Source organism: Salvelinus alpinus, chromosome 1 (assembly GCF_045679555.1).
Source record: "Salvelinus alpinus chromosome 1, SLU_Salpinus.1, whole genome shotgun sequence".
NCBI classification, from domain to species: domain Eukaryota; kingdom Metazoa; phylum Chordata; class Actinopteri; order Salmoniformes; family Salmonidae; genus Salvelinus; species Salvelinus alpinus.
The window spans coordinates 106,924,835-106,946,701 of NC_092086.1; the positions used below are offsets into that span (position 1 = coordinate 106,924,835).

At 46.1% G+C, this 21,867-nt stretch overlaps 1 protein-coding gene across 1 annotated transcript; it reads right to left on the minus strand.

Moving 5' to 3' along the window:
• Positions 1–5,365: 5,365 nt before the first annotated feature.
• Positions 5,366–21,864, minus strand: LOC139538073 (ribosome-recycling factor, mitochondrial-like). Its single transcript, XM_071340040.1, has 7 exons — positions 21,730–21,864; positions 16,338–16,532; positions 15,888–16,043; positions 13,130–13,248; positions 7,364–7,455; positions 6,281–6,440; positions 5,366–6,101 (listed from the first exon to the last, which is right to left on the minus strand). The coding sequence occupies exons 2-7, from the start codon at positions 16,528–16,530 to the stop codon at positions 6,024–6,026; spliced, it is 798 nt and encodes a 265-aa protein (XP_071196141.1). The 5' UTR covers positions 16,531–16,532; positions 21,730–21,864; the 3' UTR covers positions 5,366–6,023.
• Positions 21,865–21,867: the final 3 nt, after the last annotated feature.

Sequence of the window (21,867 nt, forward strand, 5' to 3'; positions counted from 1 at the left end):
CAGCGAGCAGGCACCATATTCCCTATTCCCTGTGGTCAAAAGTAGTGCACTAGGAAAACTATTTGGTCATTAATATTCCAAAGGAAAGGGGCGGAAAGCATCAGGAACCAATTATTCAATAACGCTTTCCCCTCCTCTTGCCCTATTGGCGATGTCCTTATATGTTGCACTACTTTTGACCAGAGCCCTTTGCACTATATATGGAATAGGATGTCATTTGGGACTTTTGACCAGAGCCCTTTGCACTATATAGTGAATAGGCTGCCATTTGGGACTTTTGACCAGAGCCCTTTGCACTATAATAGGGAATAGGATGCCATTTGGGACTTTTGACCAGAGCCCTTTGCACTATATAGGGAATAGGATGTCATTTGGGACTTTTGACCAGAGCCCTTTGCACTATATAGGGAATAGGATGTCATTTGGGACTTTTGACCAGAGCCCTTTGCACTATAATAGGGAATAGGATGTCATTTGCACTATATAGGGAATAGGCTGCCATTTGGGACACAACCCTTGTATTCTAAATGAGAGGGACAGAGAGCAGGTAGATCTGTGTCGGGGTACGGCTCGGCGTCTCACCAGTTGCCATGGCCTTGAGTCAGACTAGGGGTCCGGTATCACTACGCCACCACCAGTCAAACCTGGGTTCAAATACTATTCCAAATGATTTAAAATACTTTATCTGTGCTTGATTGAGCTTGCCTGTTGCAATGGAACCAGAAGAAAAGTCAATAGTCCAACCCACAAACCCTGTTGCACCTGACTGTCACCCCAGGCAGGTTAAAGCGATCGCTCAAAGTATTTGACAGATTTTAAACACTATTTGAACCCAGGTCTGATCACTACACCACCACTATAGCACCACCAACCAACTCACTGAGGTAATTGAGATCAGATGGGCTGTTGAGGCGAGGCAGGGTGAAGAGGCAACCTGGGCAAGGCAGAGTAACCTGGAAGCATTTATTTTATGGGAAAGATGTTTAGTTAAGTGCAGTGCTGCGACCTAATGAGTCTGGGCCTGCCCGGGCCGACCGGCTGTGATGAATATGATTGGTGAAAGATCTCAACGCTGGTTCCTGAGTCCTTCCTTCCTGCCGGATCAGGTTTCAGATTAACCAACTTCCTGTTTTATCTGTGGCATTTGGAAAGCAAATGATCACTTCTTTTTTATAAGGGAATTACCATGTATTAGTCTAGTTCAGGATATCTCCGAGGATATCTCAGGATCGGTTAGAGTTTGAGCGACCTAAGGATTGGAGTCAAGTGGTGGACTGTGTGCTGAGGCATCTTTTAAAGGACTTTTGGGATGGGTTAGGAGGAAGTACTGATTCACTTGATCTTCTTGGAGGTTAAAACAGTCTTGGAGTAAAGATGCTGGGGTGTCTGTTAGAGCTGGAACCACTAGAGTTAACATTCACATTGACACTAACAATGTGTCCAATAAACTGTTGTAGCACAAGTTAGTGTTGTAATTAACAGGTATCACCTGTTCGCAAGTTGGCCTTCAACATTTCATCACAGTCCGGAAGAACGGCAAGTACATTCTCAATCATAAAATAGGCTGTTGAATCAACTGACATGTTGACGCTTTAAGAGCACTAACGGCCACGACAGGCCTCATACGTGTCATTATGTACATAGAGACAAGGCCACAAGTGAGAGGTCATTCACAAGGTCAAAAAAGACAAGATGGTCAATGCAATAATAGGTCTTGCAGCAACTTCAACTGTCAACATGTTTTGCTTTCTCAAACTGGTGAAGCCTTACTATGGGTGGGCTGTAACATTATAAACTACATACCATACATACTGTAACAAAAGGGTTGTTGTGAGAGTGGGGGACTGAACTGAACACCTCCATACATTTTCAAATATAGCCTAAGCCATTTACTTATGAATGTATTAATGTCTGTGCTGTAGTAGGGGTCATATTAGAATAGGAACACAGAACATTGTCATTTATGATACCCCAGCCCCATCACACCCTCTCACCCATCACCATCTACTTCTCTCTCTCTCCTCTCTGCCGCGCTGCTGAGACCCTTGATTACAGTGTTCCCAGGGGATGAGGTCAACTCCTCAGAGATAGGAACCATTGAGGGTACCAATCACTTATGATAAAAAAATGGGGGGAAAAAATCACAGTGGACATAAAGCTAAATATATAATTCCTCGTGCCGGTAATCACGACATCCAGACGATTTGGAATGACAGTTTAAACATTTCAGATTAAAGCAACGCTCTGTTAGAAGGGGATCGATCTTTCCTTACTGCGACGGGTGCACGGGCAGCCGAGCCCATGGCGAGACGTGCATAGACCCGCCCAGGGACCCCCCCAAACGAGCGCACGTTCCACCTGTGACACTGAAATGGCTCAAAGGCCACAAGGCCAGGTCAACACAGTCATCACAGTCCACAAGGCCAGATCAACAGTCATCACAGGCCACAAGGCCAGGTCAACACAGTCATCACAGTCCACAAGGCCAGGTCAACACAGTCATCACAGGCCACAAGGCCAGGTCAACACAGTCATCACAGTCCACAAGGCCAGGTCAACACAGTCATCACAGGCCACAAGGCCAGGTCAACACAGTCATCACAGTCCACAAGGCCAGGTCAACACAGTCATCACAGGCCACAAGGCCAGGTCAACACAGTCATCACAGTCCACAAGGTCAGGTCAACACAGTCATCACAGGCCACAAGGCCAGGTCAACACAGTCATCACAGGCCACAAGGCCAGGTCAACACAGTCATCACAGGCCACAAGGCCAGGTCAACACAGTCATCACAGGCCACAAGGCCAGGTCAACAGTCATCACAGGCCACAAGGCCAGGTCAACAGTCATCACAGGCCACAAGGCCAGATCAATATAGAGAAAAGAAATGAAGCAGTTTTCTTCCCCAGTATTAGTTACCTGATGATTAAGATGCCCCACCTCCTGCTAATGGTGTTTCATATACGCAATAACAATTTCCATACTATAATAACTATTTCTGAGTGGGTGGAAAGGCTTATAAGGTCTAGATTAGACCAAGTAGAGCATCATATAGGCTCAAAACCCTCTGCATTAATGTATATCAGTCATCCTACATACTCATTTGACCCTATGACCCCAAAGTCACACATTCCAGTCTTCAGGTAGTCCTCACATGACATTCCATTAGCCCTGAACCGTATGCATAGCAGGCCATCAAGATTGTAGCCTATCACAGTAGACCTACAAGGTTCTTATCTGAGAACTGACTTAATTGTACTGAACAAAAATATAAAAACACAACATGCAACAACTTCAATGATTTTACAGAGTTACAGTTCATATAAGGAAATCAGTATATTGAAATAAATGAATTAGGCCTATGGACAAAATTTTTGGATTTCACATGAGTGGACAGGAGAGCAGCCATTGGTGGGCCTATGTCATCCCAGGCCCACCCAACCAGAATGAGTTTTTCCACACAAAAGGGCTTTATTACAGACAGAAATACTCCTCAGTTTCATCAGCTGTCTGGGTGACTGGTCTCAGACGATCCCGCAGGTGAAGAAGTCAGATGTGGAGGTCCTGGGCTGGTTACGCGTGGTCTGCGGTAGTGAGGCCGGCTGGACGTACCGCCAAATTCTCTAAAACAAAGTTAGAGGCGGCTTATGGTAGAGAATTGAACATTCAATTCTCTGGCAGCAACTCTGGTGGACATTCCTGGAGTCAGCTGTGGGATTGTGTTATGTGACAAAACTGCACATTTTAATGGCCTTTTGCCCCCAGCACAAGGTGCACATTTGTAATGATCATGCAGTTTAATCAACTTGTTGATATGCCACACTTGTCAGGTGGGTGGATTATCTTGGCCAAGGAGAAATGCTCACTAACAGGGATGTAAACAAATTTGTAAACAATATTTGAGAGAAATAAGCTTTTTGTGAGTATGGAACATTTCTGGTGATCTTTAAATTCAGCTCATGAAACAGGGGACCAACACTTTACATGTTGCGTTTATATTTCAAACACCATCACCAAATATGAATTACAGATCAGAAACTGTACAGAGCCTATTCTTTTCAGTCTCTGCCTATCTCATGAAACAAGGGTCTCCCTCTGTTCCCTCTCCAATTTAGCCCCCCTCCCTCCTAACACCTCAAATCTTTCTGAACATCAAATCCATGGTAATGTACAGTCTGATTTACATATGCAGTGAATCTTCCCCTATGACACAAACTGCTGGGCTGAAAGTCTTCCCATCACACCAGAGGTGTATTCTACATCACTGATTGGATTCTTGATGAGATCGTCGGGTGGCTGGTACACTTCACATGGTGAGGACGCGATAGGCATATGGGACACATTTCTATGGCCGCTGAAGTGCTTCACTGCCCTCTCTCTCTCTCTCTCTCGCCCTCATTACCACCATTCAGGAACATGGGCTGGGTGTTGGGTGTGTAATCAGAGCGGCACTGGCAGGGACGTTTGATCGCCTGCACAACCCCTCTGCCAGGCTTTAGTGAAGTACTCTCACCAAACCTAACCGGTATATCAATGTTACACCATTCTCACAAGACTCCAAAAATGTATAATTCAAACATACAAAATCTGCATGTAAAGTACGAAGACAAGGCCCCTGCGAGATAGACTTACAGTTCCTTGCTTCAACTGAAATAATATGTAACATCAAATCACTACAGGGACTACAGCCAGGTAGTTACAGTACGTCTCCTTACTTTAACCTCCCAGCCAGATGTTGGTGTCCAAAGGGAGTGCACTAACACTGTCAATTCAAAAGTTTACTGAGCCAATTTAGACTTGTGCCGCTGGTAAAAATGTACAAGAAAATCTATTTCCTCTCTCCTCACCATCCCGCTATTCCATGGCAGCAGTATTAAAACAGAGGGAGGCTGCGAGCGGAGGACCAGTAATTCAGTTGATAAATGTCAAATGAAATGAAAGTATTCAGCTGAAAGCAATTTCCAGAGCTGCGTTCGGGCCAGGGACTTGAGTCTTTCACTCCTCCATCGATCATGTTCTGGGCCAAGGTACACAATGCCCCCAAATTACTGACATATGGACCCAGAAACACTGCCAGGTCCCTCATCTGTGCACTCCTCCTCTAAACTGTTGTTTATCCGATGACCATCTGTGTGTGTGTGTGTGTGTGTGTGTGTGTGTGTGTGTGTGTGTGTGTGTGTAGCGTCTCACGGTAGGGCCAAGTAAACCACCATATTAAGACCCTGCCTAATAGATGAATGGTGTGATGCATTATAATTTAGTACAGAGGAAGAAAGTAGACCATTATCACTCACTAATCTAACATCTAACTCACATCAAAGGTAAAGAAGAAGAAACAGAACAGAGATGACGTACAAAGCAGTGTTTCAGTTAATGGCACCCATAAATAATGGTAGTAGCCACTTTATTGTGTTTGCATTGATAGCTGTAGGATTAATCCTGGACAAACTGACAGAACTAATCAGTGAGTTTGGAGTGGCATTAAAGGGTTGCAGTCACTCAATGTCGAGAGGCTGCTTCCAAGTGTAAGAAAACAAAAATGTAATGTGTAAAATTGTTTACTATCCCTTTAAGGGTGAATCTGAAACAAATGCTGGCACCACATACATATCTCTTCTTCCTGTCCTCTGGGAGATTGTCTCGGTGTCTCAGACCAGAAAAGCCACTCAGTTTACATCGAGTGTGGTGCTTTCTACATAAACACAGCTCTCTGTAGCATCAGTTTGATTAGGAGGAGGCTCCCAGAAGCCATTAAAAGTCAATTTCTCCTCTCTGTGTTTGTTTGAAGACGAGAGTGAGTGAGGAACCCAGCAGCCGCTGTTGTGCGATGCCAACTTCTGGAACACACAAACAAGCCCCCAACGAGCGCCAAACAAATCTACAGCACAGTACTAGACCTCCATCAACTAGTGTCCAGTACCGTGTGCAGTATCGTGTGCAGTATCGTGTCCAGTCATATGCAGGAGGAACCGTTGCAAACGTGACAGTATCAAAAATAAAGGTGTGGTGCTGTTAGTCGTCATCACCCCAGCAGCTCTTTTGTCTTGGTAGTCAACTGCTTGTCTACATCTGCTGCAAAGCTGTCCGCCATCTGCCCAACCTGAGAGAGTGGAGAACAGAAATTCTTATTAGACAACGATTACGATTATAGAAATACTGTAAAACAATACGGGGTTCAACAAAAAACAGTAAGGATTCATCTGATTGTTTGTAGCCTTCTGACTATTATAACCATTGTATTTCAGTCCTCCGATAGGACAGGTTGAGGTATCTCAGTACCTGTTTCTCCACCAATCGGATGGTGTCCTCGGAGACGGTGTCCTTGGCCTTCTTCACCTGAGTGATAGCGTTGGATCTCACCCTCCTCAGAGACTCCTTGGCCTTGTTACCGAACTGCTTAGCTAGCTTAGCCAGGTTCTCCCTGTGTTCCCGCGTCACCCTGCATGGACACAGTACACAGTGTTACGAGCGATAACACACAGTCGCACACACAAAGCATGAACACACACAAACACACTGTTTAATAGAGAGAATATGGGAGAAAGTAGGCACAATTCATATTAATGCCCAAAGCATTCATTCCTTAAAACAATACCTGGCTAAATGCCTGGCTCTCTGTGCCACAAAAAAAAATAACTTCTCATGGTCACAGAAAAGTCAACAACTTTGTTTTGCTGGTGTAACAGCTAACACTTTATTTTCTGTAATTGGTATTTTTGCCTGGGACTATTTGCAAACAATCCAAGAGTGGTGTCTATTTACTGCAAACAATAATGTGTAATTACTGATTCTGGGCCAATCAAGACGCTCGCTCTCTTTGGAAATGCAAATACTGTTGCGTGCTGAGACTGATTGCAGAGGAAGAGGGCGTCCGTCTGTCCGTCCCCCTATCCTGCGCTGCCAGACAAGCACCTGCTGCTGGGCGTACTTATTAATCACACAGCCTGCATCCCAAATGTATTCACGACAGGGTCAAAAGCAGCGCACTACATAGGGAGTAGTGTGCCATTTGTGACGTAACCACATGTTTTTGTGGTTACGCGAGTGACGGCTGCACATCAAGCTATTTGATTTGGCAGGGAGCAGAATTGGTCAGAGAACTGAAGACTTCTGACCAAGGTTGGTGTTGTAGAACTGTTACAGTCAGATAAATGTCTCAGAAACTCCTGGAAACCACAGACAGATCCATGCATTTCTTTACAATGCGACGGATGGTCAGGGAAGGGACTGACAAGAGAATTCATTACTGGAAAGAGAAAAAGACATGGAGAGAAAGGGTAAAACAGAGAGAGTGATGAAATTGAGAGGAAAAAGAGAGAGCGAGAGTAGAGACAGTGTTCGGGCCCAGCCTGGTTGACTCACTTGGGAATGGCCACCTTGATTATGGTTCCGTCCACCTCAGGGTTGAGTTTCATGCTGCTCTCTCTGAGGGCGCGGGTGGCAGCAGCCACGGCCTGAGGACACAAACACACATTAGACCTGCACCGAATGACTGCCAGCTGGGACTGGGGCAGTAGTACTCTCACTGCAGACACAGGCGGTCCTTGGGTCATGCTGGCTTTGATCCATGGCGAGCTGGGTGAACTGTGTAGAATCTCTGGTAGAGGGGGTTGGGGGGCTAGGGTGTGTGTGTGTGTGTGTGTTGGGGGGGAACACATGCAGTGTGGAAGTGCTGCGGGGTGCTGTCAGAACGGGGTCTCTGGCCTGGTACTCACTATGCATTGGAAAAGGAGATTGAGTAAAGTTTCTTTCCACTATAGAATATATGTTATACAGCACAACGGTCTGGTAGACAACAGAGTCATTATCTAGGAGATGCATGTTAGAACTAACGGTCTGGTAGACAACAGAGTCATTATCTAGGAGATGCATGTTAGAACTAACGGTCTGGTAGACAACAGAGTCATTATCTAGGAGATGCATGTTAGAACTAACGGTCTGGTAGACAACAGAGTCATTATCTAGGAGATGCATGTTAGAACTAACGGTCTGGTAGACAACAGAGTCATTATCTAGGAGATGCATGTTAGAACTAACGGTCTGGTAGACAACAGAGTCATTATCTAGGATATGCATGTTAGAACTAACGGTCTGGTAGACAACAGAGTCATTATCTAGGAGATGCATGTTAGAACTAACGGTCTGGTAGACAACAGAGTCATTATCTAGGAGATGCATGTTATCACTAACGGTCTGGTAGACAACAGAGTCATTATCTAGGAGATGCATGTTAGAACTAACGGTCTGGTAGACAACAGAGTCATTATCTAGGAGATGCATGTTAGAACTAACGGTCTGGTAGACAACAGAGTCATTATCTAGGAGATGCATGTTAGAACTAACGGTCTGGTAGACAACAGAGTCATTATCTAGGAGATGCATGTTAGAACTAACGGTCTGGTAGACAACAGAGTCATTATCTAGGAGATGCATGTTAGAACTAACGGTCTGGTAGACAACAGAGTCATTATCTAGGAGATGTATGTTAGAACTAACGGTCTGGTAGACAACAGAGTCATTATCTAGGAGATGCATGTTAGAACTAACGGTCTGGTAGACAACAGAGTCATTATCTAGGAGATGCATGTTAGAACTAACGGTCTGGTAGACAACAGAGTCATTATCTAGGAGATGCATGTTAGAACTAACGGTCTGGTAGACAACAGAGTCATTATCTAGGAGATGCATGTTAGAACTAACGGTCTGGTAGACAACAGAGTCATTATCTAGGAGATGCATGTTAGAACTAACGGTCTGGTAGACAACAGTCATTATCTAGGAGATGCATGTTAGAACTAACGGTCTGGTAGACAACAGAGTCATTATCTAGGAGATGCATGTTAGAACTAACGGTCTGGTAGACAACAGAGTCATTATCTAGGAGATGCATGTTAGAACTAACGGTCTGGTAGACAACAGAGTCATTATCTAGGAGATGCATGTTAGAACTAACGGTCTGGTAGACAACAGAGTCATTATCTAGGAGATGCATGTTAGAACTAACGGTCTGGTAGACAACAGAGTCATTATCTAGGAGATGTATGTTAGAACTAACGGTCTGGTAGACAACAGAGTCATTATCTAGGAGATGCATGTTAGAACTAACTGTGGTTGAACTCCAATATCCAGATTACAGCCTTTTCATTAATTGTCTATGTGATTTGTCTGTGGTGGTGGGAGAGGTGCCCGAGGGAGAGCGTCACAAACAGGGAAGACAGAAAGGAGAGGTGCCCGAGGGAGAGCGTCAGAAACAGGGAAGACAGAAAGGAGGTGCCTGAGAGTCCGAGACTGGGCCTGTGAAGCCTCCAGTACATGGAGCCTGTTAGACTGGCAGTACAGGCCGTGTGGGAACACACTAACGCTGAGCACACCGAGTTCAGGTTCAACACTGAGAACCAGTTTGAAACTCAGCACTAAGAGCAACATCACCAGATATGACAAGGGAGCGAGAACTCTCAAACAGGAACGCCAAATAGTACATAATGAAATGGACCAAATCCCACTGGTACCAGAGTTACTGTATATCACACATTCACAAATCTCTGCTGCTGCAACATGACAACCGCTTCAGTCCAAAAGTGTGAGTGTGTAATGTGGGAGGAGAGCAGGGCTTTAACCTTTCTTATGGTCTTAACCACTGAGGGGGGAAAGAATTGGCAGCGAGATTCAAGGATTTATTTGTTTGTATTAATTCATAAAGTCTCTTGCCTTGCAAGTTAAATATATAAATAAAAACAGCCTCCCGAGTGGCACAGCGGTCTAAGGCTCTGCATCTCAGTGTTGCGGCAACACAACAGCCCGGGGTTCCATCCCATGACCGGTATGGTATTCCATCCCATGACCGGTATTCCATCCCATGACCGGTATTCCATCCCATGACCGGGGTTCCATCCCATGACCGGTATGGTATTCCATCCCATGACCGGTATGGTATTCCATCCCATGACCGGTATTCCATCCCATGACCGGGGTTCCATCCCATGACCGGTATGGTATTCCATCCCATGACCGGTATTCCATCCCATGACCGGTATTCCATCCCATGACCGGGGTTCCATCCCATGACCGGTATGGTATTCCATCCCATGACCGGTATTCCATCCCATGACCGGTATGGTATTCCATCCCATGACCGGGGTTCCATCCCATGACCGGTATGGTATTCCATCCCATGACCGGGGTTCCATCCCATGACCGGTATGGTATTCCATCCCATGACCGGTATTCCATCCCATGACCGGTATTCCATCCCATGACCGGTATTCCATCCCATGACCGGGGTTCCATCCCATGACCGGTATGGTATTCCATCCCATGACCGGGGTTCCATCCCATGACCGGTATGGTATTCCATCCCATGACCGGGGTTCCATCCCATGACCGGTATGGTATTCCATCCCATGACCGGGGTTCCATCCCATGACCGGTATGGTATTCCATCCCATGACCGGGGTTCCATCCCATGACCGGTATGGTATTCCATCCCATGACCGGGGTTCCATCCCATGACCGGTATGGTATTCCATCCCATGACCGGTATTCCATCCCATGACCGGTATGGTATTCCATCCCATGACCGGGGTTCCATCCCATGACCGGTATGGTATTCCATCCCATGACCGGTATTCCATCCCATGACCGGTATGGTATTCCATCCCATGACCGGTATTCCATCCCATGACCGGTATGGTATTCCATCCCATGACCGGTATGGTATTCCATCCCATGACCGGTATGGTATTCCATCCCATGACCGGTATGGTATTCCATCCCATGACCGGTATGGTATTCCATCCCATGACCGGTATGGTATTCCATCCCATGACCGGTATGGTATTCCATCCATGACCGGTATTCCATCCATGACCGGTATTCCATCCATGACCGGTATTCCATCCATGACCGGTATTCCATCCATGACCGGTATTCCATCCATGACCGGTATTCCCATATGGCGGAGCACAATTGGCCCAGCATCGTCCGGGTTAGGGGAGGGTTTGGCTGGGGGTGTCTTTACTTGACTCCTTGTGGCGGGCCGGGTGCTTGCAGGCTGACTTTGGTCGCCAGTTGAACGGTGTTTCCTCCGACACATTGGTGCAGCTGGCTTCCAGGTAAAGTGGTCGGGTGTTGGGAAGCGCGGCTAGGCGGGTCATGTTTCAGAGGCCTCTCCCGAGCCCGTTGGGGAGTTGCAGCGATGGGACAAGATCGTAATCACGAAATTGGGGAGAAAAAGGGGGTTAAAAATGAATTATTAAATAAACAGCTTCTCCCATTCTCTGGTTCTCTCCTATTCTCTAGTAACTCCAGAGAGCCATCCCATACCTATGTTTGATTGTTCTCAGTACTGAATTCATCATTACTTCCTACAGCTCTAGCCATTAGGGAAAAGTGGGGGAATGCTGTGCTCTGTTCTGGCCAGCTCTGTAAACACCAGGCATGTTCTGGTTAATATGTTAAATTGTGGAATTACACAGAGGTTTGTGAATAAACACAGCCAGTTCAAAGCCACAGCCCAACCGAGAGGAACGAACAGAGCTAAAGAAAACAGCTGGTTAATGATGTTGAGGATCCCACACAGACCTTTTACATCCCTTTCTTCCTTCAGATCCAAGTGGTTTAATTCATGCTGCCATCGCCACTTCACAACAGCCACTGGGGGTTTGCAGTAACACAGTACTGAATGGCTGGAAAACAATGGCCTCTCGTTAGGATCATGGGTAATTGATGTGAATAATTATAACCCTATTTGCTCTGGGTGCTGTGCAGTCCCCCCTGTGTTGCCTTAGCTGGGCTGTTAAGACTATTAGGTAATGGGAGTTCTTTTGTCACTTCTAGGTTAGACTACTGCAATGCTCTACTTTCCGGCTACCCGGATAAAGCACAAAATAAACTTCAGTTAGTGCTAAACATGGCTGCTAGAATCTTGCCTAGAACCAAAAAATGTGATCATATTACTCCGGTGCTAGCCTCTCTACACTGGCTTCCTGTTAAGGCAAGGGCTGATTTCAAGGTTTTACTGCTAACCTACAAAGCATTACATGGGCTTGCTCCTACCTATCTTTCCAATTTGGTCCTGCCGTACACACCCTGGGTTCATGCCAAGGGGGAGGTCTTCTGCCTCGTCTCAGGATGGTAAGTTGGTGGTTGAAGATATCCCTCTAGTGGTGTTGGGGCTGTGCTTTGGCAAAGTGGGTGGGGTTATATCCTGCCTGTTAGGCCCTGTCCGGAGGTATCGTCGGACGGGGCCAGTGTCTCCCGACCCCTCCCGTCAGCCTCCAGTATTTATGCTGCAATAGTTTGTGTGTCCCGGGGGGGGGGGGGGGGGGGGGTCTCTGATAATGACAATATGCTAATCCGTATGAGTTTCACAAAAACAAATCTGCAAATCTAAAAGCTGTGATCTCTCATGAATAATGTATTAGTACACCTACGGTGACAAGAGTACTACGTTCCAGGTTCAGCTGCTCATGTTGAAGAAACAGTACTCTGCAGTACTAAATGGATCTGAGCCAAGGCCAAAGAGCATCAATCTCCCTTTAAAACTGATCCCAGAATTAGACAGGGGCAACCCTCAACAACATAGGACGCTTTAGGGAGAAAAGACCAGGGGGAAGGAGAAACACAGGGAGAAAAGAATGAAGAGGGAAGGAGTTGTTCACTTTCAGTGTGTCTGAGAGAAAGAGAATCTATTGGAGCATTTGGCTCTCCGCCTTCCCAGAGGGCAAAGCGCGGTCACTTCCTGCTGATGACAGCTGACCACAGAGTCTTGGCATTTGTTTCAATCTTATCCCAGAACAAAGAGCTTCCCTGAACCATCGATCACTAACCGACTCAAGTTTCAGAGGAGAAAGGAGTAAGAGAGAACGAGAGAGAGAACGAGAGAGCTCGATGGAAGTTGTGTGTCGACACTTGACACTGCTCAACCTTCCATGCACTGGATGAGACAAGAGTAGGAGATTTCAATCCAAGTTTCTAAAATGACGTGCCAATTTCACAATGTGTTGCCATCAGCCCAGAGTGTGGTTCATACAGTGTGTGTGTGTGTGTGTGTGTGTGTGTGTGTGTGTGTGTGTGTGTGTGTGTGTGTGTGTGTGTGTGTGTGTCTGTACTGTGCATATGTGAGCTCACCTCTGGGAAACCGGTCATGTTGACCACGATGAGCTGAGGGGACTTCATGGAGATCTGACCCAGCTGGTTCAGTGGGAACTTGCCGTCTGCCATGGACACCACAATGTGATCCAGAGCTCCTGAAAACCCAAAAGGACCAGGGCCCGTATTTATACAGCATGTCAGAGTAGGAGTGCTGATCTAGGATCAGGTCCCCACTGTCCATGTCATGTTACTCCTAGTCTGAGACGCTTTATGAACAGAATATAAAAACAATAAACGTAATTCTTGAGTCCCAGCATAAAACAAGACATGACCAAGACAACTAAACCGTTATGTGATCACTATGAAGCCTCAGACTGTTGGCAGAGAGTGAGCTGAAGGTTATGGTTGGGATGCAGGTTTGGTTTTGGCTGGGGTGCAGGAGGTCCCCCCCAACCCTCATCTCCTCTCTCGGTCACCCCCTAACAGTGCAGACTGCTGAACCAGAGCTTCAACATGGGTCTCCTCTTCTCATCTGGCTTACCTCAGACGCTGCCGTTTCCTCCCTCGCCGTCCTCTGGCTTACATCACCAACTCTATCCCTCGCTAGTGGAGAAGTGTGGAGGGTGGGGTGGACCATAGAGTAATCTAGCTTTTTTAGCCTGCGTTACTCGAGCCCTAACCTCGTCCCCAGGCTAACTGCTAGAGCCGGCTGGTAGACCAGAGAGACTACCTGGCTGCCTGCACATCTGCTAGCGCTTCCAGAGGGCACACAGGCATTTCCTAAACGGCATGAGGAGGGATGAGGATCGACTGGAAAGCCATTAGCCAAATGGACTCTTCCTGGTCAGGGCACAGGCAGCTGACCCAACATGGCAGAAGGTAGACTATTAGTCAACAATACAGGCCTTCTCCAAAAAAAACACACATTTACCATGGGTTTTGTTCAGTAGGGCACACTGTAGAAAAACGTTTTGCAAACGTTTTGCAATACAAAAATTTATTCTTACAGGACATATTCAGGTAAGAGCTACCTCCCTTTTCCTCTCTCTAGTTCTCGACCCGACCCTGGGTTCCTCATGATAAAGTCCCATCAGACCTCCAGGTGGATCCTGTGTGACGTTTAGTGGGTGGGTGCCCTGGGATCATGAGCTCTAGCCTGGGGCACCTTACGATCGTGAGGATGACATTAACTAGTTGTTTTGAACTATGGAAGCTAATGCTCTGACCCATCTCTGGGAGACAGACTGGGGTTGTAAATATGTCTGTGTTGGTTGAGGGTGACTGGCATCCTGACCTGAAAATGCTCTCGTTTCAGTGTATTCATCTGAGGCAATATACACCGAGCTGTTCAGGGAGGACTGGATAGCCTGACGTTAGTCCAGTGTTCCCATGGACACGAGAGGTTAGTCTTCTAGCAGAGGAACTGAGAGGAACAGGCTGTAATACCTCCACACTGTCTGCGAGTTCCCAGATGCCCGGTTCACCGTATTAACCCGTCCAATACAACAGCCCTTCCTTCAGCTAACTTTCCTTACAACAAAACACACCACATAATGAGACCCAGATGAGACTATCAAACACACAAGAACAAAATGATGTCATGATTCCCCCCATTCCAAAATCTCTCCAGTCAGATTCCCTGTCAGCTCTAAATCCTGCTGCTTCCACAGATTACTGTGCATCTGGACAGAAGAGCAAAGAGGGAGAGGGGAGGGGAGGTATTTAATCTGTGTATAAATCCTGGTATTACAGCTTCCTCCCCCTGGGGCCCTCCCTTCAGCCCCCCTCTCAGGGTTGGTCTGCACCGAGGGGAGAGGGGGAGGCTTTGAACTGGATGTAGTTCAGGAAACAGGGTTAACAGGGGTCAAGGTAAAGGGCAGGGATCACTCTTCCCCCCCTCAGGCCATTTGTCAGGGAGAAAGTAAACAGATGGAGATGCACTTTTTCCTCATCTTTTGACCAACAATCGATAGTGAAACCAACAGTTGACTTTGGTCTTTTAAAGCTTACAAAGAAGGACAACACTTAAATGTCAGGCCTTCAGAGCTTTGCATCCCGCATTGAAAGATCAGACAGTGGTACTGACAGAACTGAAAGGTTCCCTCTACTGACAGAACTGAAAGGTATCCTCTACTGACAGAACTGAACGGTTCCCTCTACTGACAGAACTGAACGGTTCCCTCTACTGACAGAACTGAACGGTTCCCTCTACTGACAGAACTGAACGGTTCCCTCTACTGACAGAACTGAACGGTTCCCTCTACTGACAGAACTGAACGGTTCCCTCTACTGACAGAACTGAACGGTTCCCTCTACTGACAGAACTGAACGGTTCCCTCTACTGACAGAACTGAACGGTTCCCTCTACTGACAGAACTGAACGGTTCCCTCTACTGACAGAACTGAACGGTTCCCTCTACTGACAGAACTGAACGGTTCCCTCTACTGACAGAACTGAACGGTTCCCTCTACTGACAGAACTGAACGGTTCCCTCTACTGACAGAACTGAACGGTTCCCTCTACTGACAGAACTGAACGGTTCCCTCTACTGACAGAACTGAACGGTTCCCTCTACTGACAGAACTGAACGGTTCCCTCTACTGACAGAACTGAACGGTTCCCTCTACTGACAGAACTGAACGGTTCCCTCTACTGACAGAACTGAACGGTTCCCTCTTCATAATCTCAGCACCTAGAACCGAGTGCACTGGCCAGATTATCAACAGTCGGTCATGAGAGACTATCCTCTCCATGGAAATAGCCCCTACCTTACAGTCCACGGCCCCTACGCACCTGGAGAGCTTCTGATGCTCAGGCTGCGGCTGAAGTCGTCCTTCAGGGTGGTGAGGACGGCGGACATATCCTCCTTCACTTCCTCCAGACTGATGATGTCCTCCACCAGCGAGGAGTTGATGTTCACTTTGGAAGCCTGGCCCTTTGCTGCCTTAGCTGAGGGAAAAAATAAAAGCAGGCGGTCTTCAGAAAGACTTCAAAAGGGGAAGAACAGAAAGAGAGGATGGAGTGGGAGAGGAGGGAGGCCTGCATGCTGGTAGTCTTGTCTATCACTGTCATTACAAATAAAAGCAAGACAAGAAATCACAGTGAAGTGGGGTTTTCAACCTCCTGAATGTTCTGACCACTTCAGTAGGTCTTGATTCCTACCACTATATTTGAGGGGAACACTACTAGCTAAATCCTTCAGCTAAAATAAAAAGCTGCCGAGGCAAGCGGCCCTCCACTCACCTTTACTCTTCTTGGTGGCGTAGAAGCGTACGCAGGAGGCAGCAGGGGGGACCATGTTTTGATGAAAGATATTTGGGAGCAGCAGTTGGACCCTGGGGATGACTACCAGCTGAGGAGACCTCACCATGGGGACCAGGGCGACGAGGGATCGGCACAAAGCCGGCCGCATTAGGCCCAGCAGACTCAGTGTCATAGCTGTCAGACAGTGACATGGAGAAATAAAAAAAGAAACATCAAAAGATGAATGGACAAGACATGATTATTGTTTGATGATAAAACATGACTGTCAAGCTAATAAAAACACTAAAGCTATGAAGTGATCATATATCAGTTTGTAGATCTATCTGGTTACAATTCTCTTTTCATAGTGCAGCGATCCTATCGAAGTACTGTACCACACATGCCCAGCATCATTAGTAGCATCTGTAATACTAACCAGCAGGGGGGGTACATATGTCTGTCTATCTACATACTGTATGCTACTGCTTCAATTACAACAGTATGAGTTAGAACTAGGGTTGCACATTTTGGGGAATATTCAGGAGGTGGAAACTGTCCGTGGGAATTAACGGAAATATATGCAAATTAATATGTAGATGTTTCTTGCATTGGCTAAATTTACCATATCATATGGAGACAGAAACATAAACCTTTTACCTTATCATAAGTAGACATAATCCCAAATGATTAAATCCTAATAGAAATAAAAATGTAGTAACAAACTGAACTTTAATTAAATGAGTTGACTCTTCACATGGGATGATTTCACTGAACAAAAGGGAATATGGAATGATCCCTCGCATCTCCCAAAAATGTTTTCAACATCAGAAATGAGAGTCTAGAAACTAAGGCTTTGGTTGTCTTCCTCTCAGACTTCCATGTCTTCTCCCTGAACCTCCTCAATGTCCACCTCTTGGACATCAGACTGAGGCCTCATCTTCACTGTCACTTTCCAACCTTGAGGATGGCTCGTTGTCAGGCTCAAAAAGCCAAAAATTTGCCTGGATGGCCACCAATTTTTCAACCCTTGTATTGGTCAGCCTGTTGCGTGCTTTGGTGTGTGTTCCCAAACAAGAACCAGTTGCACTCTGAGGCTACTGATGTTGGTGTGATTTGAAGGATGATGGAGGCAACAGGGGAAAGAGCCTCAGATCCACAAAGTCCCTTCCACCAGGTGGCTGATGAGATATGTTGGCACGACTGCCATATTGCATCTCCATCCCAAAGCCCTTGCCCTCATCCAGGCCAAGGTGACGAGACACAGTAGTGATGACACCATAGGCCTTGTTGATCTCTGCACCAGACAGGATGCTCTTGCCAGCATACTTGGGGTCCAACATGTACACTGCGGAGTGTGCGGGCTTCAGGCAAAAGTCTTCACGCTCTTTGACGTATTTCAGAACTGCAGTTTCCTCTGCTTGGAGCAACAGTGAAGTGGGCAGGGCAGTACGGATTTCTTCTCTTACATCTGCAAGCAGTCTGAACATCAGACAGGATGGCATTGTCTCCCTCAATCCGTGCAATGACTACTGCTATAGGTTTCAGGAGTTTCAGGCTGCTTACCACCCTCTCCCAAAATACATCATCCAGGAGGATCCTCTTGATGGGGCTGTCCATATCCTTGGAGAAACTCCTTCCCCTCCAGGATACTGTCAAACATGATGACAACACCACCCCAACGGGTGTTGCTGGGCAGCTTCAATGTGGTGCTCTTATTCTTCTCACTGCTTGGTGAGGGAGATTGCTGCTATAACTTGATGACCCTTCACATACCTAACCATTTCCTTGGCTCTCTTGTAGTGTGTCCATTGTTTTCAGTGCCATGATGTCCTTGAGGAGCAGATTCAATGCATGAGCAGCACAGAAAATGGGTGTGATGTGAGGGTAGACCAAGAAGCCTTCATCTTCGCAGCATTGTATGTCACCAGTGCAAATACCTTCTGTGATCCAAGGTCATTGATGACTGTAGTCTTGCATGATGTCTACTTTAATCCTAATTAGCATTTTCGAATCAGAGTAAATAGAGCCGAACATTGATACATGTCCGAGAGAAATTCACAGGTTTATCAAAACGTCACGCCAGGGTAAGTCCACGCAAACACAACCTTTATTTGAAATGTTTCTAACATTCCCTATGGAAAAATGAATTGTGGGAAAATGACCGCTAGGTTTTATGGGTATGACACCTCCACTGTAGGGCTCTAAACAGTCAAATCAATCTGTTATGAATTCCCTCCCAGGGACTCTTAAGGGCTATTTATAACCTACGGAGACAGACCCTACGGAGCGTAGCGTCACAATGTCATTTTTCATCACAAAAGGGGTGGCCCCCAAGTACAGCACTCCAACAGTCTACGTACTGCCGTGCCATATTAAAAGTGCAACAAGCCATATAATGGGGGCAGTGTTGTGTAGGCAATGAAGCTCGCTTGGTTCCTTTATCTGATCTATAGGCTATGCATCAAAGTAACCCATTTTGCAGGTTTCCACACACGAAACCTTAAGCACACACGAAACCTTAAGCACATCCTCTCATTCTAACAGCCCTCTCTCTGGTACACAACTTTTCTAACTCCTGCAGTAGGCTCCCCTCCTCTGCTGGAGCTTGGCAGGCTAGGCTATGGGTAGTAAACTGGCCCTTCACACCTCTGGCCATAGCCAAATCGATTGGTCACTAGGGGTCATGGTTGTCAGGAGCCTTATCACACCGAGGGGTCAGCCAATCATAGGCAGTCATCTTGGGTCCCAGATCCCCAACTCCTGTCTCCTTTTTATTTATTTATTTTATTTCACCTTTATTTAACCAGGAAGGCTAATTGAAAACAAGTTCTGATTTACAACTGCGACCTGGCCAAGAATAAAGCAAAGCAGTTCAACACATACAACAGAGTTACACATGGAATAAACAAACATAGTCAATAATACAGCAGAAAAAGTCTATATACAGTGTGTGCAAATGAGGTAAGATAAGGGAGCTAAGGCAATAAATAAGCCATGGTGGCAAAGTAATTACAATATAGCAATTAAACATGGAAGTGATTGATGTGCAGAAGATGAATGTGCAAGTAGAGATACTGGGGTGCAAAGGAGCAAGATAAATAAATAAATACAGTATAGGGATGAGGTAGTTGGATGGACTATTTACAGATGGCTATGTACAGGTGCAGTGATCTGTGAGCTGCTCTGACAGCTGGTGCTTAAAGCTAGTGAGGGAGATATGAATCTCCAGCTTCAGTGATTTTTTGCAGTTGATTCCAGTCATTGGTAGCAGAGAACTGGAAAGAAAGGCATCCAATGGAGGAATTGGCTTTGGGGGTGACTAGTGAGATATACCTGCTGGAGAGCATGCTACGGGTGGGTTCTGTTATGGTGACCAGCGAGCTGAGATAAGGCGGGGCTTTACCTAGCAGAGACTTGTAGATGACCTGGAGCCAGTGGGTTTGGCGACGAGTATGAAGCGAGGGCCAGCCAACGAGAGCGTACAGGTCGCAATGGTGGGTAGTATATGGGGCTTTGGTGACAAAACAGATGGCACTGTGATAGACTGCATCCAATTTGTTGAGTAGAGTGTTGGAGGCTATTTTGTAAATGACATCGCCGAAGTCGAGGATCAGTAGGATGGTCAGTCCTTCAAGCAGTCAAAGAGCAGCAAACAAATCTCTGTCCAGCACAACAACAGCTGGACTCATCTCTCTGGACTTGTGGGATGTGTGCATGCACAAAAACCACTACCTTTCCATGTCCATTTCAACCGTGTGCATGTCAATAAAGCATCCTTGTGTGTAACTTTGAGGTTGCCTTATTCCCCTCTGACGGAGGGAGGTGCTAGTCAGTGGGTCACAGATCAGCCCAAACAAAGAGTCACTATCTTTCACAACAACAAAAAACATATAGTTCTGAAAATGGCTCTTTCAAACCTTTAACACACTTCACAACAACATTTCCCCCCCAGGGGCATTTTTCCTGAAGCAGGGAATCTCCATTCCAGGGTGCAGAGGAGCCCGGCAGCCACCCACCAAAACTCCCTCAAACTCTACTCATCCATGAGGGTCTTTCTGAACCGTGCCTTTCATTGGCAACGGGTGTGAACAACCAGCCATGTACCATACCCTGGATGACTTCCTCCATTGTGTGTGATGAACACACCGTTAAGAGAAATGGGGCACTACACTATCACGCAGGTGGATACACACTGTTAACGTCACCCTCGTAAATCACCTCAACAGAATGTTTGCGTCCCATTTCCTACATAGGACTCTGGTTAAAAGTAGTGCACTATATAAGGAATAGGGTGCCATTTGGGACACACCCTGCATCTGGGTGAGGGGCTTGGCTTCTAGTCATAATACCACCTTGCTTTGTGTGTGTATAGAGACTGCACCTTAAGCAGGCAGGGGGATCCAGCACAGCCTCACCTGAAACGTATGTGTTGTGTACAGTCTGTAGCTCTTTACTCTATCAATAATATCTGGGCCAGAAGGCAGAGACCATACACATGGTTTATTCTCTAAACAAACCCAGGTTGGCTGCGATTGTATCACTCCCTTCACAAAGCCAGCAGCCGGACGCCTCCCTGAAAAACACGGCTAGTAGTAACGCTACAGGAAGATCGTTTTTTTTAAGCATGACTCTTTTGTGTCTCCACTGAGCCTCAGTGTTTATCATAGATGTAACCATTGGCCGTGCCTCTGAGTCCAGGGGAAGGGATAGGGGGGGGGGGGATGATGGTTATCTTTACACGTGAAGTGAAGCAGAAAAACTGTAGCACAGGTGTTCAGTGAGATATTGTATCTCTTTGATATTTCATAAACGGCAAGGGGCCAGCTGGCATGCCCACATTGCATGACACCTCTGAATAATTCAGGTTTATGTTGTTTTAACTGTTTAATTCTGATTGTAAAAATGATGCACTGTTACACTGGACTGAAAACTTTAAATTCAGAACAACAACAAAGAACATAAATGCAGTTAGCGTGCCCTTTAATTAAAGAGAAGTATTCTATCGTTATACTCCCCTCAGGGCACTATTTGGCTACCTTATTATTTAACCTTTAATTTGAACAAATTCTGATTTACAATGACGGCCTACTTCAGTTGGCTATATATCAATAATATCAATATCACTCATGCATGTTACACAATGTTAAACAAAAGCAAGCTAGCTAATATGATAGCAATGCCTCCATAGTCTTTGATGATATTTAACTAAAACTAGCTAGCTAAACGGTGGTGGCATTTAGCTATAACGTATGAAAGGTCGTTGCGTATGCAGTCGAACTAAAACATAAATAACGGATCGATGCAGGAGCATATTTGGGATTGGGACATGTTTACATTATAACTACTAGCTATATTAAGAACAATTGTGCTACATTTTAAAGTAGTTACTTACTTATATCTTGTCAAATGTGTCTACTTGCACATGGCTGTGAAGAGCATAGGAAAAAGCTGAACCTGACGCTTGTGTTCGTCGTCATCATAAATCAAATGCTATGTGTAGACTGTCATTAATTTGTGTGCTTTCAACGGG